We start from the raw sequence: 16,215 nt of genomic DNA on the forward strand, positions 1-16,215 counted from the left end.
CCTTTCCATTAAAAAAAAAAGCAACAAGGAAAACATTTGGAAATGTATGTGACCGTGGGGCTATGATAGTTTAACACGGAAATTGTCCATCAGCCAAATATGCTCAATCATGTAATCGTGCTATTATCTGATCAACATAGCCCCACTTCTCAATAGTATAGCGTCGAGCTGCAGTAAGAGCAATCTGAGCTTTTCTTATGATCTCAGTTCACATGAGAATTTTTTCCTCTGCGTAATTTCCAGTTTCTTTTCCCCCTGTGTAACTTCATAGTCGACCAGCCATTTTTCTCTCTCTTCTTCCCAGACTTTTTTCCTTTTTCTTTCTTTTTTTCATGTAGGCTACATACAGGCCGGCGCTGCAATTTCCGAATCTGCCCTTGTATATGGCGGACGAAATTTCCACAGGAGGAACCACAAAAAAAACCAAAAAAAAAAAACCTTGTGCGAGGCACAAACGGAGAGCTTGCAAGTAAACCGAAGCAAATTCATGATTCATTACGCCATTACTCTTTTGCTACAATGTAACGTAGCGTATCGCGGAGGGAGGAAAAAAAACGCCGTGGCGAAAATTTGCCACATTTGGAATTTCTCATAACTAATTCACAATTTTTTTTTGGAGGAAGCAGTTGTGCAGTCACCTCTGGTCGGGGAGGGAAGATTTCTGGAGCTGGAGCCTGCTTCGCATGAGCCGCATCGTTTTATTTGGAGGTATGTCAGACCGTTGTGTATCTTTTTTTCTGATTTTAGAAATCCTAAATTTGAGAAATTTCACTTGCGAATGTCAAGTTTCAGTCCCCTCTACTTAAATGAGCGAGACCCGGCAGTGTCTTCGCACTATTGCCAACCACTGAACCAGGTGCAGGCTTTGAAGCCATCCGAAATAGTCCTAATCTGTTGATGTTTTTCTAGACGGAATTTGTCGTAATGAAGTTTCTGTGTAAACGATAACTGCTGACTAGTCGTGTGTGCAGCTTGTTTGTTCACATATCCACCACATAGGCAGAACATTGTATATGTTCGGATATAGCAAGGGGGACCAGGCGATAGTGGCAATATGAAGGACGATGAGGGGAGGAACAATCTGAAACACAAAAACCTCCTGCAGCCATGTTTTGTGAATTTTCCTGCAAATTTGAGCAGAGCTTCGGAGTTTCTGCTCTCAAACTCTCAACACTAACGCTACTTTTGGTTGTATTTGACGGGTTGGTATTCACTGTTGAGCAGACAAGTGAAAACAACTAAGTACCGTCACATAAACATAATGTTACATTCTATTTTTCGGAAGGTACAGGATTTTAAATGTCAAAGTGTCATTGGCGCCACCTGTAGGCAGTCATTTTGAGAAATTATCAAAAAATTGCAATGAGACTAGTTTTTGAGTGCATTATTTAATTGAATGGTAGTTTGTGCGAATGGAGACACATGTCATAACCACAATGCTGGTTGGAATGAATGACGTTAGAAGTAATCTGTAAATGATTGCGACACATTAGAAATGAAAGGTATCTTGGGCTTTTCATGGTAATTAATTCAAAATGGGATTTTAAATACTGCACTTAAAACAAGTTAATGCTGATCCTTCTTTGAATTTTATTCATGATAAATATCCTGGACTTGAATTAATTTGCCAAGCATTCATTAAATGCTAATGCAAAGTTTGTCAGTCTGTGAGCTTAAGATACAAATCTGCAGAATCTTTTCAGCCAACATACACATTAACTGTAATTTTCTACCACTTTCCCCTTGCTTGTGTATGCATGCCTGTGTATGTTTGTGTTATGGTGGGGGTATACTGATAGCATTTGAACTTGGTAAACATGGAACAATTTAGACTTTTATTTCTAGAGATTGGAAATGTGAAAGCGGAAAAATAGCTATCCAAAGTGAACTAAACGGCACTGGAAGGAGAAAGAGCATGTCAGCATAATTTGAGGGCAGGAAAAACAATCACAACCAGTGGCTCTACTGTTTATATTAATCCTGCAGACGCCAAACCGTTTCCCATCTTGCATGGCTTGCTTTTATTTTAATCTAAGGGAAACTATGGAGGCCATTTTGCTGTGGGTAATTTTAATGCTGACCTTCAAATCTGTATAATTTTGAAGGAGCTGGTGGAAATTGTATGGTTGGTATGCAAAATCTGGGTGTAAATTCTGACCTTTGCTAGGAAAGTCTAATCAAAATACAGGAGTTTCAGAAGTGAAGATAGGCAACCAGTGTCATGGGTTAATAGGGTTGCATCACTCTCGTGAGTGATGGGAATGTTTATATGCAGAATACCTGAAGGCCCAGGTACGTTATAAAACTCTCAGGAATAATGCTGCAGTATTGCAATAAAAAACACCTTAAACCCTGATATGGTTAATGAGAACTGCATTCTGGGAGTGTTCTCATTTTAAGTAAGGTAAGAGGAATGCTGGTCTGTCTGTACTTAAAAGAACAAAAGCTTCGATTCACTGAGGATATTTAGAGCGAATAGTTTGGATGAAGAGGTGAAACTTGTCCCTCCAGGCACTGATAAACACTCGATATTGAGGGATCACATCACAGCTGGTGGGTTTCAGTGTATGAAACATTGTTGTTTCTCTAATTGCCATTAACTAAGTACAGAGGTTTGTTTTCTTTTTAAAGGGTAAGCGGTGTTACACAAACAGTCTCTGTCTTTGATGTTGTGCCAGTTCTTTTTTTGTTAATGAACAATTACAGATTTGAGCTTAGATGTGTGTGAACAAACATACATCATTTTTAAACGTAGGGAACATCTTGTGTTCAGTTATTTTATTAGTGGCATTTTTAAAATGTCTGAAAATGCCTTCACTTAAATTAGTCTCTAGGGAATGGCTTTTCAGGGGTTGGGGCTGCTGCATTAAAAAAAAATCTGTGCATTCTGCACATATTTTTTCTGCCTCTTCCTTTGTAAAAATGAACCTTATTGGTTTCATGAATAATGTATAAGGACGCTCAATTGCTGCAGCAATGAAAATTAGGGCTGTTTACGTGCAGTGGTTATGTACACAGGAGCTGCTTTTTTACCTTGACCATTTTCTGAAGGTAGAGCAGAGCCTGAGTAGCTTTTCTGAAAATACAAATTTTCAGCAGAGAAAATCTCATTTCTTTGAGTGAAAAGGGGAGGGGTGAAACTCCTGCGGGTTTAATGAATCCATAAATCACAATAGTGCCAGGTTTGCTGCGCCTGCGTCAGTGTGCAGTGCAATTTTGATTTTCATCAAAAATTTAATCTGCCAGCCTACAAGGGTTTAGCAGCAGACCGGATGCCGCCCTGAATTTCTAATTTTAGGGGCCTGATCTTTCAGGATTTATTTTTGTATAATTCAAGTCTGCTTTTCAATATCTCTTGTTATTAAATTTTAATTCGTGGCATTAACATATAGATTGAAAAGGTTTTTATGGGGGTTTTGAGTGTATGCTGATGGAATTTTACTAGACGATACAGTTTCTTTTTTCAGAGCATCCCGGGTGTGTGTCTGTGTCTGTCTGTGTGTGTGTGTGTGTGTGTGTGTGTCTGTCTGTGTGTATGTGTTTGTGTGTGTGTGAGCGGTGGGGTGTGGTGAAGGGGGGATTTATCCATTTCTCTGCATTATTGCTTTTTGAAATCATTGGTCATACAGCATCTTGGAAGACATTTATTACATAGGACAGAAAAAATGTGCATTTGATTAAAGAAACAGTGAAAGCAAAGGGTTTAGTGTAAAACATGTTTTGGTCAACCCTCGCTCTTAGTCACTGACTCTGCTCTGGATAATACAAACATGCAGTGAAAGCAGTGATTGAAGTGACCCCCACCATCCCCCGTTTTAGCTGATTCCTATTTTTAATCCCTCCAGAGTGGAAACATTTTCATGAGCCTTAAACAAATTTGTATTTTATATTTGGAAACTTTATTCCAGTCTACTTAACATGCAGAGCACAGGGATTTTTGGCATGTCAAGGTACAATACAAAGTAAGAAAATCTCTCTAAGTTAGAAGCAAACATTTCTTTTGCCTTAACCAAGCACAGTGATTGATTTACTTCATTATTGTGCTGAGGCAGATACTGTACAGTACTGCCCAAATATAGGCCAATTATTTTAAGTACCTCGACTAAGCACTGAATTCTGAACAGAGGTATGTTTCCTTGTATGCCTAACCTCATTATTCTGTAACCCTAGATAAATTTAGTATATTGCTGTAATATATTGTTGTTGTTAATATGTTTGCATTGTAATTTTAAAACACATCTGGGCCAAATCAAAAAGCTAAAACGTGTTTTATAGATTGACATAAATCACAATGCCAACTGCCTCTTCTTACTTCAGTGCCTATTGTAATGATAGTATCTATAGATCCTTAATTTTCAAATGCTTTTGATAATATAATATAACTGAATTTCCTCTCCTTTTTATTTTAGTTGGTTTAGGTTGTTGTTTTATTTGTAAGGAACATGAAGTAAATGTGCATCTGGTTTAGATTTTCGTTCTGCATGGTGCTGTAGGTTGCATCATATTAGAAGTTTAGACTATAAAAGAACTGAAGGCCAGATGGCTAATTTTGCATATTGACTTTAATTAGAGAAAAAAAAAATCCTTTTGATAAATTTATGGTATCGAAGATAAGGACTATATGCTGTTGCTGAATGTAATGAAGAGTGGTAGGAGAAGCACTCCGATCCTTAAATAAAAGTATCAGTACAACAACAGTGCAAGTATTTAATTAAGTATAATTCCTGCATTCAAAAGCCTACCTAAATAAAAGTACATAGGTATTGTTAGCTAAATATACGTATCAATTTAAAAGTGCTTCTTCTGCAGAAAATGGCTCCTGTGAATGTTGGTCAACCTGTAAACACCATTATACTATAGTAGCTAGTTTAAACTACTTTATACAGCTACATTAGCCCCTTTTATACAGAGATCCTGCATAACTGCTGCCGATGTCTCCTCGCCACTTGGCTTTGCTTAATGCTGCCCCAGGTGTGACTTTGGATATTGGGCGTTGATTCGGCTCTGTGACTACCTCCACTGCCAGTTTAGCAGCGGAGCAACAATGCCCCCATATTCTGTCTGCACATTTTATACACAACAGCAAGTTGAAATAACGGTGCAACAGTCCCGCCTTGAACAAATGTTTTAAAGGGGGCTATAGTTAAGTCCGGTGGTTTCCAACCAAGGGGTCAGGCCCCTCTTAACGGTCACAAATAAATCTGGGTTGTGAGAGGATTAATTCGAGAGAAAAGAAGAAAAACAAAGTTATGCTACAAAAATCTGTTTTCATTTTGTCTAATCTTTGCTTTTTAGTGAAATAATGGATAGTGTTACCCTCTTGGACTTCAAACCTTTATTTAAATGAAACCATGTGAGAAGTTTATACAGTAGGGTTAATGTCTCTTACACGGGGCAAAGGGCCCCTAACTGACACTGTTTTTTGTTGTTGTTTTTTTGATGGGGTCACAAGCCAAATGGTTGGAAACCAATAGTATTATCTTTAAAAATGTGTTGTATTATATAAGCTCATCATGTGTTTTTCTATCCAAAATCTTGATCTGTAACTTTATTATACAATACGGAGAATATTAATTTATGAAATATAGTGGAGTAGAAGTATATGGAAACATAATATAGGCTACCTTAATTTTACTGAGGTACAGTCCTTAAGTAAATTGATTTGGTTACTTTCCACCACTGGTTATGAGATAGAGTAAATTGTTAATCATCAAAGGTCAGTCATTATATTTGTTTTGTCTGGAAATTAAGCTGAAGCTAAAGAAGGCCTTTACCCCATCGCTCATAAAAGAACAATAATGACACATTGCTTTTTTTGTATGCATGGGGGATTATACTTGTCACGGTAGAATATGTTCATACCAGTGTAGGTTCTGCCAGAACAATGCCAGATACCGGTGTTGTTGACTTTGAAATTGCTTCCCCTTAGGCCAGATTTTGAAAAAACGCTGAGACGAAGAAGTCTGGCTTTACTGTATTTCTTGTCTCACTGTGAAATTTGAACAGAAACACTTTTCACACAGCATTTTCAGGAAGACTAACTTTTAAAAACTGCAATTTTTAAAATCGCTTTTAAAAGCAAGACTTATCTCATATCATAGTTACGCTTTTTAGTCTAGACTCTGTAAGATTAGTAAAAATGGAAAACAGGCGTCACAAACTTTAGAATTTTCCAGTATACGATCAGCAAACTTGCCTGCAGGGGGAAGCTGGCTCAAGGCTGAACCTAAACTACTGCCATACTGGAGAAGTGCAAACAAGTTCACTCCTGCATTACATCATGGCTTTCTTAATGATTCAGAAAATGTTCAAATTTAATTCCTTGCCCTCACCTGTGCTATTTATTTGTAGATACCATTTTTGTTTCACATTAATGAATGGTGATGCGTGTCTGCACTGAGACTAATTGAATTAATTGGAATTTTACAGAAAGTAACATGGTATAGATGTGTAGAAGGACACTGATGTAGTGTTGTGGAATGTATGCCACTAGTGATAATGCATACTGCAACAAGCCTTGTGAGGAGCATTTTCTAAAGATTTCTTTAGAGACAAACACCAGGAAAAGCTTAGCTTTTGTTACACTGAACAGTAATATAACTGCACAGTTTTGAATGGCCTTTTGTGTTGAGCCTAAGGCACACCTGTGAAATAATCATGTTGTAAAATCAATGTTGATAGGCCTTTTGTGTACATAGAAAAAGTCTTAGATCTTTGATTTCAGTTCATGAAAGATTGGAGCAAAAACAGTGTTGCATTAATATTTTTGTTCAGTGTATGTGTGGGCTCTGTAATACAATGCTTCAAGAATATTTGTACAACTTGTGGCTCAATCCACCAGAAACAAAACATTTATGAGCATTTTTCTAACCATAACTTCACAATCTAATCATCTAAAATATATGCAAATGGTTGTACCCTCTGCAGCAGGAGTTCCCTTGTATCGAAGACAGTTAAAAGCTATAAACTGGAGAGCTGACCATTCAGTTTATGATGTCACTGGGATGTTAAATGTGGCACTGCTGCATAGACAATAACTGGGTCACTAACTTTGCTGACCCAAAATATTTCTGTGATTGCCTGCATTCAAAATTTACTTTTTTATTTTACTGTGACAACTGCATTTATGACAACACAAGTGTCAGAATTTCAGGGTGTTACTATGAGATCTTGCTTTAGATAAAAAGAATGGCATCCGTTAATATTGCTCAAAATGTTCTGGTACCCAGGAGTAACACATGATCTTTGGAAACTGGTATATTATATCTGCAGCTCCGCCTGGTACGGGGACCCAGAGTGTTAAATATTGAATAAATAAACAAGACATTATGAATAAATAATGTGATTGACTGTTGCTTAGGTCTGTAAATGGGCTTCATATATATATATATATATGTGACTTCTATGTTTCGTATTTCAAGTTAAATGTTTTTTTTTTTTTTACAGTACAGTGCATGCTTTATTACAGAAGCTGTAATGTTGTTTTTTTTTAAAAAGAAGATTTTTTAAATTATGATTCCATTGTTTATTCCACAACATGAATTTGACTTTGAGAATACACCCAGTGACCACAGTGGCACACCAAATCCATTACAACTGTTCCGTCATAAAGTGTAACTTTTAATGATACATGTATCATTTTTTTCCATTGTCATAGGTGTTAATTCAATTATTATGTTTAGCATTGATGTCATACTACATGCTAGTGTTGTGTTGCATTATATTCAGTGGTCTTTCTAATCTTTTGGGTAAAAAATATTGATACCTCTCAACAACCGGCGCTAAAGTGGTACGAGATCCACATTCAATAATCAAAAGTACCAAAGTAATTTAAAAAAAGCAGATCTACAATCATATTTTCAACCCAAGGCTGTGGGAAAAAAATCAACCGTGTGTTGGTTTGTGTTCAGTAACTTTGTGCACTGTGTGCCAGGGACACCATGGCATCAAGTATTTTTTTTTTTTTAATACTATTGAAGTATAAAATTCTAGTATCGTGACAACTGTATTCAGCCCCCTTCATGTATGTAAATGAGAAGATATAAAAATGTAATAAGTTACTTTTTATTTTACTATTGGTTGTTTCCCACAGGTGTTCAGAAATTGGTATTCCGAACCTTTAAAGTGCCCCCCAAAGTCTAAACACAGCAGAGAAGCTTAGCTTTATAGTTTTATTGTAATGTAGTCATGTTTTACTCTACGTATGGAGGTGTAAAGATCAGTGGTTATAAATTGTAGCTATGGGCCTCTGGTCAAAAGTGTAGGAACCTGGCTTATGAATTTGTTGGCATCCATCGTTATGGTTTTTTGGTTAATTTTGTCAAAATGCTACACACAATTCACACCCACACATACAAACCACAAAACGCCTTAGATCCTTTGCAAAATGAAACAAAACTGTACAATTATTTATAGAAAAAACAATTTTGTCACTGTATGGCACACATGGTTCATATGATCTGATTCTGTTTGAACCATCACCCACTGCTGTACTCAATCTAGAACACTTTTTATTTTAATGATCCAGTCTGAGTCTGATGTTCTCAGAGATATTATTAGAGTAAAAAACAGGAATATATTTACCAAATACAACACACAAGACCAGTAGTGTCCTGATGACAATTATGATGTAAGTACATCTATGCATTTCCGAAGGTTGCATTTTGTACTGAAAGTCAAACACAATGTACTCTAACTGTAGATAGATAGAGCATAAACATTTGTGGATAAAAAAAATGAAGCATGAATTAAAAAATGTCTGTCTCAATGACCCTCATCCTAACTCTCCCTATTCCTCTTAACTGCAGCCTTCCATCTTACACTCACCTGTTAGTGAGTTTACTACTAAGCACCTAAGTGTCTATACACCTGATGCTTGTGTTTGATCAAATGGTTTAAAGGTGTGGTATACTCAAAGGAGGTGCCTTGAAATAGCAAGGACGTGACATCATGTTATATTTCTGTGTTTAATGTAGAGAACTGTGTTTGCAAAAAGTTTGAGGCTGAAAATGGGCTTATAGTTGGGCTGAGGTTTTTCTCTGTAAGTGTTAGGTTTAACCAACTGTAATTTTCTATTTTAGTGTGCAAACAATTGTAAAAAACTGTTAGCTGCTTTCTGGTTCATGTATGTAATAAAGTATAGTAGTTGGGGACTTTCTCTTTCAACAATAGTATTTATTTTCTTTAGCGGTGTTAAAATGCATAACAAGGTTTCAGTTCATGGACAGTGTGGATAGAATGACAAAGGTGTACACAGTTGCTGTACACCTAATGCCACTGGTGAAACCAGACACTGTGACATGACTAATGGAAAGTGAAATTGAAAGACCTGAAATGGAAATACCCTTTCAGGTATAAAATGGGGAAATATGCCGAAAACAATGCATAACAAATACTCAGCATTGAAAATGGAAAGTTTAATAGGAAAGCCTCTAGTTAAAAAAAAATGAAAAATCCTTAAAGCTAGAATGAAAATACTCAAATTGAATTTGTCATTTAAAGGGTGGTTTGCCATGACATTTGGCCTCAGATGATGATCCTGGCTTTGGCGATCCTCTTAATTTTCCTGTAGCACCACCAGAAGGTCAACAATGTTGTTAATTGCAAGATACAAAAATTTACTGAATTCTTAAATATGCTTTGGATTTTTATGATTCAACACATTTACAATTGTATGTTAATCTAAACACATGTTCAATCTTGTTCCTTAAACAGGTTGTAGAAGGTATTAGGAAATCAACAAAATGCACTACTTGCACACCCTTCAAGCTTTGTATGATGAAGGTCAGCAATTTCTACTTAAAAAGTATTTTGTGTCAACATTATCCAATTCATGGGCATGTTTGCTGATGCCTCTTGGTCGTGTGTCATATCCAAAGAAAGGTGTATCGGGCTATGAAAAGGCTTGTTGTTGCTGTATTGGTGCGCTATTATTAGAAGGCCAATTTCCCTTCTTTCCATAATATCAGTCATCCTGGCATAACTCTGTTTTGCATGGTTGCCTTTTGAGCACATTCTCTTGATAAGTCCTTTTATAGCCTTATGCTGAAGTGGCAAGTAATTTGGATAGTTTTGAAACTAGAGCATTTGGGCACCACAAAGTTTTGGAAATCATGCCATCAAAGGACACTTATGAACAGTTAAGCCACTTTGTTTTAACAAGAAAATATATGTTTTTTTCTGTCCTCAAAACAACACTGTCACAGATCTATGGTATATTACAGGTGGTGGCTTCTGTGCATTTTGAGGTCACACGTCTCTTGACTGTATTCAGAGGGTTGTTTGTCTCACTGTTTATTTGTCTTTCACACCCAATAGTTGCCAGGTAGACTATTGCTTGTTATGTGCAGCTTGCTCTTTGGTACTTAGTACCTGGGTAAGTAGAAGTTGTATATGGTATCTAGACAACCTTTTTTCCCTTTGATATTTGTTGTGTTGCCGTGCTGGCTTCAAAACAACCCATCTGTTTGATCTGGCATTGCTGATATTGTGTACCGATGCTATATGTTGGGCTACAAATCAGGGCTTAATCAAAACTGTATATTGTTACAGGACAATAAAGTAAAGTGTTTGTCTATCTCTCTGTTTATACTCCTGGTACAGAAGCACAGGCTCAGAGGAGGTGGAGTCATGAGTGCACAAGAGGCACCCAATCCTGGAAAGGAGCAGGTGGATGGTGGGAGTGCGGCCACAGATGGTCCCTCACCAACCTTAGTCCCAAAGACCAAGAATACAACTCCGCCACCTGTCACAGTAAAGAAAGAGCCTGGGACCTCAGAGACGAGTAACGGGAAAGTGGGTGATGCCAACCCTGCTGAGATCTGTGTAGTCATTGGAGGAAATGATGTAGGAGCAAGTGGAGGTGGATCCCGTAGAGCTCAGACCGAGGGTATGTTTGCCCTTGGTACTCCTCCTCCAACGAAGAGCACAGACTCATGCATAGGTGTGTGAACGTAGATATACATATATTTCCTGACTACAATCTATCTCTTGACCCTGACCTTGCTTCCTGACTGACAAAACAACATGAACAAACTGCACAGCATTTAAAAATGACATTTAAAAAAAAATAATTTACAGAAAAAATGTCCTGGTTACTCAGGATAATCCACAGTTTATCCATACTATACGCAGTTTTGTTTAACTACTTTGTACGGAAGAAATTACTTATTAAAAATGAAACTGCAAAAAACCACTGTAAATAGTTTTGATATGTAATTTTCCAATCCTGTAAACAACTGATATTCCATTCACCTCAATTTTATGTCGGATTTAGTATTGGATTGGCTTCTGAAATCTTAAAGACAGATATCTCACAACATTGTACTGTATGGCTATAAACTGTACCATTAGATAAATAACAACATCTGATATAATGTTATTTGTTTGAGCTTGTCATTTTTTAAGGAGGTAGTCTGAAATTTGTTCATATTTGAATCTACTCTCCAACCAAGCTTTCACATGATGATGATGGTGGTTATTATTATAACACCCACTTGGAAAATCCCTTGATTGATGGTATTGCCACCTGCACCTAGCTAAAAGTTATACAACAGGCCTGCAATAAACACCTCCTACAAAATGTATAACATGTCTTGATTCTCCATGATACCAATTGCTCCTGACATTCATATGATTTTAATCATTTAATTACATTTGTAGTAATTCTTCCCTTTTAGTAAAAAGCAGAGAAAGGGTCTCAGAATTTTAAGATCTAGTAAAGCTTATGATGTAAACATTTTGTGGAAAGTGACGTTTACTTGGAGCTCAGAAAATTAACTGAGTATTGGTTATATTTCGTCTATACTCAGAGAAGTAATTGTGAGATATTCACAGTTGTTAGGATGGGGATTACTAAGAACATGAGAGAAAAATAATGATATTTAATGTTGTGCTTTATGTGTGATAATACTATCACTTTGTCTTCATGACAGTTTTTGAATTTTCATGTAGGTTCCTATGTATGTGGGGTATGTGGAAAGAAGTACAAGTATTACAACTGCTTTCAGACACACGTTAGGGCACACAGAGGTAAGACACTTTTTTTGTATGTATTCTAGTCTTTTTGATAAGCCAAATAATAACTTGCAGCTCCATGTTTTTTTCCTCTCTTGACATGGTCCCAAAATTATTCATTTCTTTTAAATTAGTCATGCATGTCCTGTTTTGGCTAGGAATTGTATTTTGATTGATTTATTTATTTTTGGCCTCTGAATTGTCTTTTGCAAGGTAGCAATTTTAGCACCAGCAATGCGCAGATGTGAGCACACATTCGTCTATTCACAGATTTCTCTAAGGCTGACTGTCTCCCCCTTTTTCCACTATAGAATCAGATAGCATGGTTGCAGATGGTCTACCCCAGACGCCCAACAGTGAGTACACTTTTTCACACTCATCCAGTGAACACACTCAAGTTTATAAGCATGCCAGCACAATTTGTCTATTTCTTACATGGCTCATTTAACAAACATTATGTTGTTTTACTAGATATCTTTTTGATTTTCATAAAGCTGACTAAAAACCATACACCGCAACTTATAACTGAAGATACCTTTGTCTCTATGTGACTAAGCAGGCTAAAAGCCATATTATTTACCCTCATTGTCCCCCTCCCTCTCTCCCATCAGTCTTGTCTCCTCACTGTAGCCGCCTTCCCATAGGTGACATCCTAATACCAGGTACCTGTAAGGCGACATCCAACTTTACCTCAACATTTCTGGCACAATTATGTCATGTGTGGACACAATGTTCTGATTATCACAGTGATATTTTGTCTGACAACATCAGTTTCTCTAGTTTACGTAAGGTAAACCTGAAACTACAAAATACATTCATTTTATATCAGCTGCTAGGGCCTGCATTTATAAGCATCTTAGGAATCTCTGTACTGAATCTGAAAGTTTGATTAGGACTAAAAATACTCCTACCTCAGAGTAGTACTTCAGAGTTATTTATAAAGCTTCCTACACACACTCTCAGAAATCATTACATGAATGTGCACATCACTTAAAGGCAGCACTATCAACATGGCAGGGAGAAAAAAATCATCTTGATGCAAGGAGAACAGTTATATATTTTTTTAGCTGTATGAGGAATACAGACACAGTGCAACCAAAAGGTCTGTGACAGTGTTAATAAGTAGGCCAGAGAGGCCGCTTGGCAAAAAAACCCCTGATAGATTAAATTCTTAAGAGGATGGAACATGCTGTAAAGCATTTTTGGTTGACGCCACAGATTTAGACTTTATACTTGATAATGACTGGCATGCCAATTTATTAGACCATTTTTAAATATAACTTGCTCTTATGAGCAATTTAAGTGGCCCCAAAAGAATATGGCTGCAAGTATAGATAAAACAAGCTGAGGCCAATTATAACTAATATAGATAAATAAATAGACTAATTTCCCAAGGAACAACGTTCTAGATGTCTGATAAAAATCTGTTGAAAGCTCAGGTTTAGAGCAGCACAATTAATATATGGCATTATTATAACCTTGACTTTAAGCCTGCTTAATTCCAGACTTATTGTTAATGATTGGTTACTATAGCAACTTACTATTGCCCCTCTGGGGTCACGACAAATGGTAGAAAAAAAACTTGATTTGTAAATACATTCATTCACATGGATTTGTAATTCGGTTTTATGTCAGAAGAACCTAAACTTGTGGCTGACCATGAAGTAGCGAACCATTTTTTGAAATACAACTAAGATTTTGACAGTAATTGTGATCATTCTGTCTGTTTTTTTCTTTTTACATCATCTCAAAACACCTATGTAGCATGTTACTACATGGCTTTATTCCCACACTGTACATCCAGTAAGACAGGCTTACCTGATGTGCAATAGGCTATTAGGGGGCTGGAAGTATCACAGTTAGGATAATTTGTCACAGGAATCATAGTTTAGACGAGGGAATGGGAAAGGTTCCAATCCAAGAAGAGAGATACAGGTATAACCTTCTGTTGATACCAAGACATGCGTATTTGACGTTTATAGAGATCACAAAATCTCTGTATGAAAATTGTTTATATGCTGGTACCTATTATTATTATTATTATTATTGTTGTTGTTATTAAAAGGTATTATGGATGGATGTCCCCGACCCAGTCCAAAGGGTACCTCAACACAGACTGAGAATACATGGCACAGTATACAAATCTGTGCGCACAGATTTACACATCAAGTTGTTTTTTTTCTACCATGTGACCTTAGAGGTGCTTCATATATTCGAGTGTGGGCATAGGAGAATTTTGAAAAGCAGGAAACAACACAGGCTGTTGGTGTTGTGGTGTTCTTGGATTTGAAGGGATTATTTTTAGGAGCCCAGCTAGAGCAAACTTTCTGTAGTTCTGATGAAGTAGGCGTTTAAACAGCCCTACGTTTAAACAAAAAAAACAAGTGGTTGTTGCTTCAGCTACTAGTGAGACAATAATCCAGGTCTAGTTTGATATACGGATGCATTTAAGTCATCAGAAACCATAACACTGAACAGAGGTTTGTACACTGAACAAAAGTATAAAAGCAACACTTTTGTTTTTGCTCCAGTTTTTCATGAGCTGAAATCAAAGATCTAAGACTTTTTCTATGTACACAAAAGGTGTATTTCTTTCAAATGTATTTAAATCTGTGCGAGTGAGCACTTCTCCTTTGCTGAGATAATCCATCCACCTGAGAGGTGTGGCATATAAGATGCTGATTAGACAGTCTGATTATTGCCTCAGGCTGGACACAATAAAAGGCCACTCTAAAATGTGCAGTTTTATCACACAGCACAATGCCACAGATGTCTCATGAGCGTGCATCTGGCATGCTGACTACAGGAATGTCCACCGTGAATTTAAACTTTATTTCTTTACCTGAAGTCACTTCCAAAGTCGTTTTTGAGAATTTGGCAGTACATCCAACTGACATCACAACCACAGACCATTTGTTAACATGCACATTCGGCATCTTCACCCGGTTTGCTGACTTGGACTTGGTAAAGGGACTTGTACTTATGTAGCGCCTTTCTAGTCTTCTGACTACTCAAGGCGCTTTCACACTACTTGTCACATTCACCCATTCACACAGATGGCAGTGGCAGTGGAAATCTACATACCATCTAATCTAACCATTACACACCTATGTGCAAGACACCCCCCAATTTGGGGTGTCTTGCCCAAGGACACTTCCACATGCAGACCGGGGGAGCTGGGATTCGAATGGAGGACGACCCACTCCACCACTGACACACAGCCGCGTGGCCACAGTGGATGGATTATCTCGGTAAAGGAGAAGTGCTCAGTAACATAGATTTAAACTTTGAAAAAATTGAGTGAAATAGGCCTTTTGTGTACATAGTAAAAGTCTTAGAGCTTTGATATAGATGTATGATGATGACAAAACTGTTGCATTAATATTTTTGTTCAGTGTACTATATTTTACAATTCTAGATTCTGTAATTTTCTCATATTTGCTTTGTCAATGCAGCAACTTGCCATATGTTATTGCATTGTGTATTCCAAAATATAACCCTGTCATATTGATTGTGAATTCAAATGTGAAATTGATTTAGAATTTTCTGTTTTGTTAAATTGGCAGACAGTGGGCAACCTAAGCTTGAAAATGCAAACTGCAAATGTGAATGTGAAATATGTCATGGTTTTATTGCTTATCAAATAAAAATGAAAAATTTCATTTTAATTTGAATAATCGCAGCATTTTCCCAGGCTTGTTTTAGGAAATATTTCATTCCTCTATTAAAGGCAGGGGGCAAGATATGACATCCGGTTGCTTGATTTTTTTTCTTTTCATTGAAACACCCAAATAAGGAGACATGCAAGGTTGTCATATCTTGTTCCATGAACTTGTTTCCCTTATTCCTTTTTTTCTTATTTTTTTTTAGAGCCTTGTCTCTTGACTGTCCTTGGTTTCTTCAGGAGTGTTTGTGTGTGGCTGCGTGCAAGTGCACAGAAACATTACAGTAAAGAGACAAATCCAACCTGCTAGGATCATACATCAATAACCAATTAGCTATGATACTGTGTTATTGATTCACTTACAATGTGTCCTCACCTATGCTTGGAGCCGTGAGTGCTATATGAGCTTTAATTACACTGACAAATGCCAAAACCCACTAATTTGTGGAAAATTAAAGCTTTAATCTTTAAATTATAGAATGTGCATGCAGTTGGAGCCTTGAGGTGTTATAAATGCAATTACAGTTAGGCATCCT

At 37.0% G+C, this 16,215-nt stretch overlaps 1 protein-coding gene across 3 annotated transcripts in view; it reads left to right on the forward strand.

The window, feature by feature from the left end:
• Window positions 1–340: 340 nt before the first annotated feature.
• Window positions 341–16,215, forward strand: part of znf618 (zinc finger protein 618) — a 32,411-nt gene continuing 16,536 nt past the window's right edge. Inside the window, exons 1-6 of one of the 3 annotated variants that reach the window (XM_083930506.1) lie at window positions 341–469; window positions 620–708; window positions 10,603–10,942; window positions 11,953–12,030; window positions 12,327–12,371; window positions 12,627–12,677. In XM_083930506.1, coding sequence (XP_083786632.1) covers window positions 10,630–10,942; window positions 11,953–12,030; window positions 12,327–12,371; window positions 12,627–12,677 — 487 coding nt within the window. In that variant the 5' untranslated portion in view covers window positions 341–469; window positions 620–708; window positions 10,603–10,629. Of the gene's footprint in view, window positions 709–10,602; window positions 10,943–11,952; window positions 12,031–12,326; window positions 12,372–12,626; window positions 12,678–16,215 lie in introns of all 3 variants that reach the window. The other 2 variants (XM_083930507.1, XM_083930508.1) reach the window with 2 other exon arrangements.

Source organism: Echiichthys vipera (assembly GCF_963691815.1).
Source record: "Echiichthys vipera genome assembly, chromosome: 16".
NCBI classification, from domain to species: Eukaryota; Metazoa; Chordata; class Actinopteri; order Perciformes; family Trachinidae; genus Echiichthys; species Echiichthys vipera.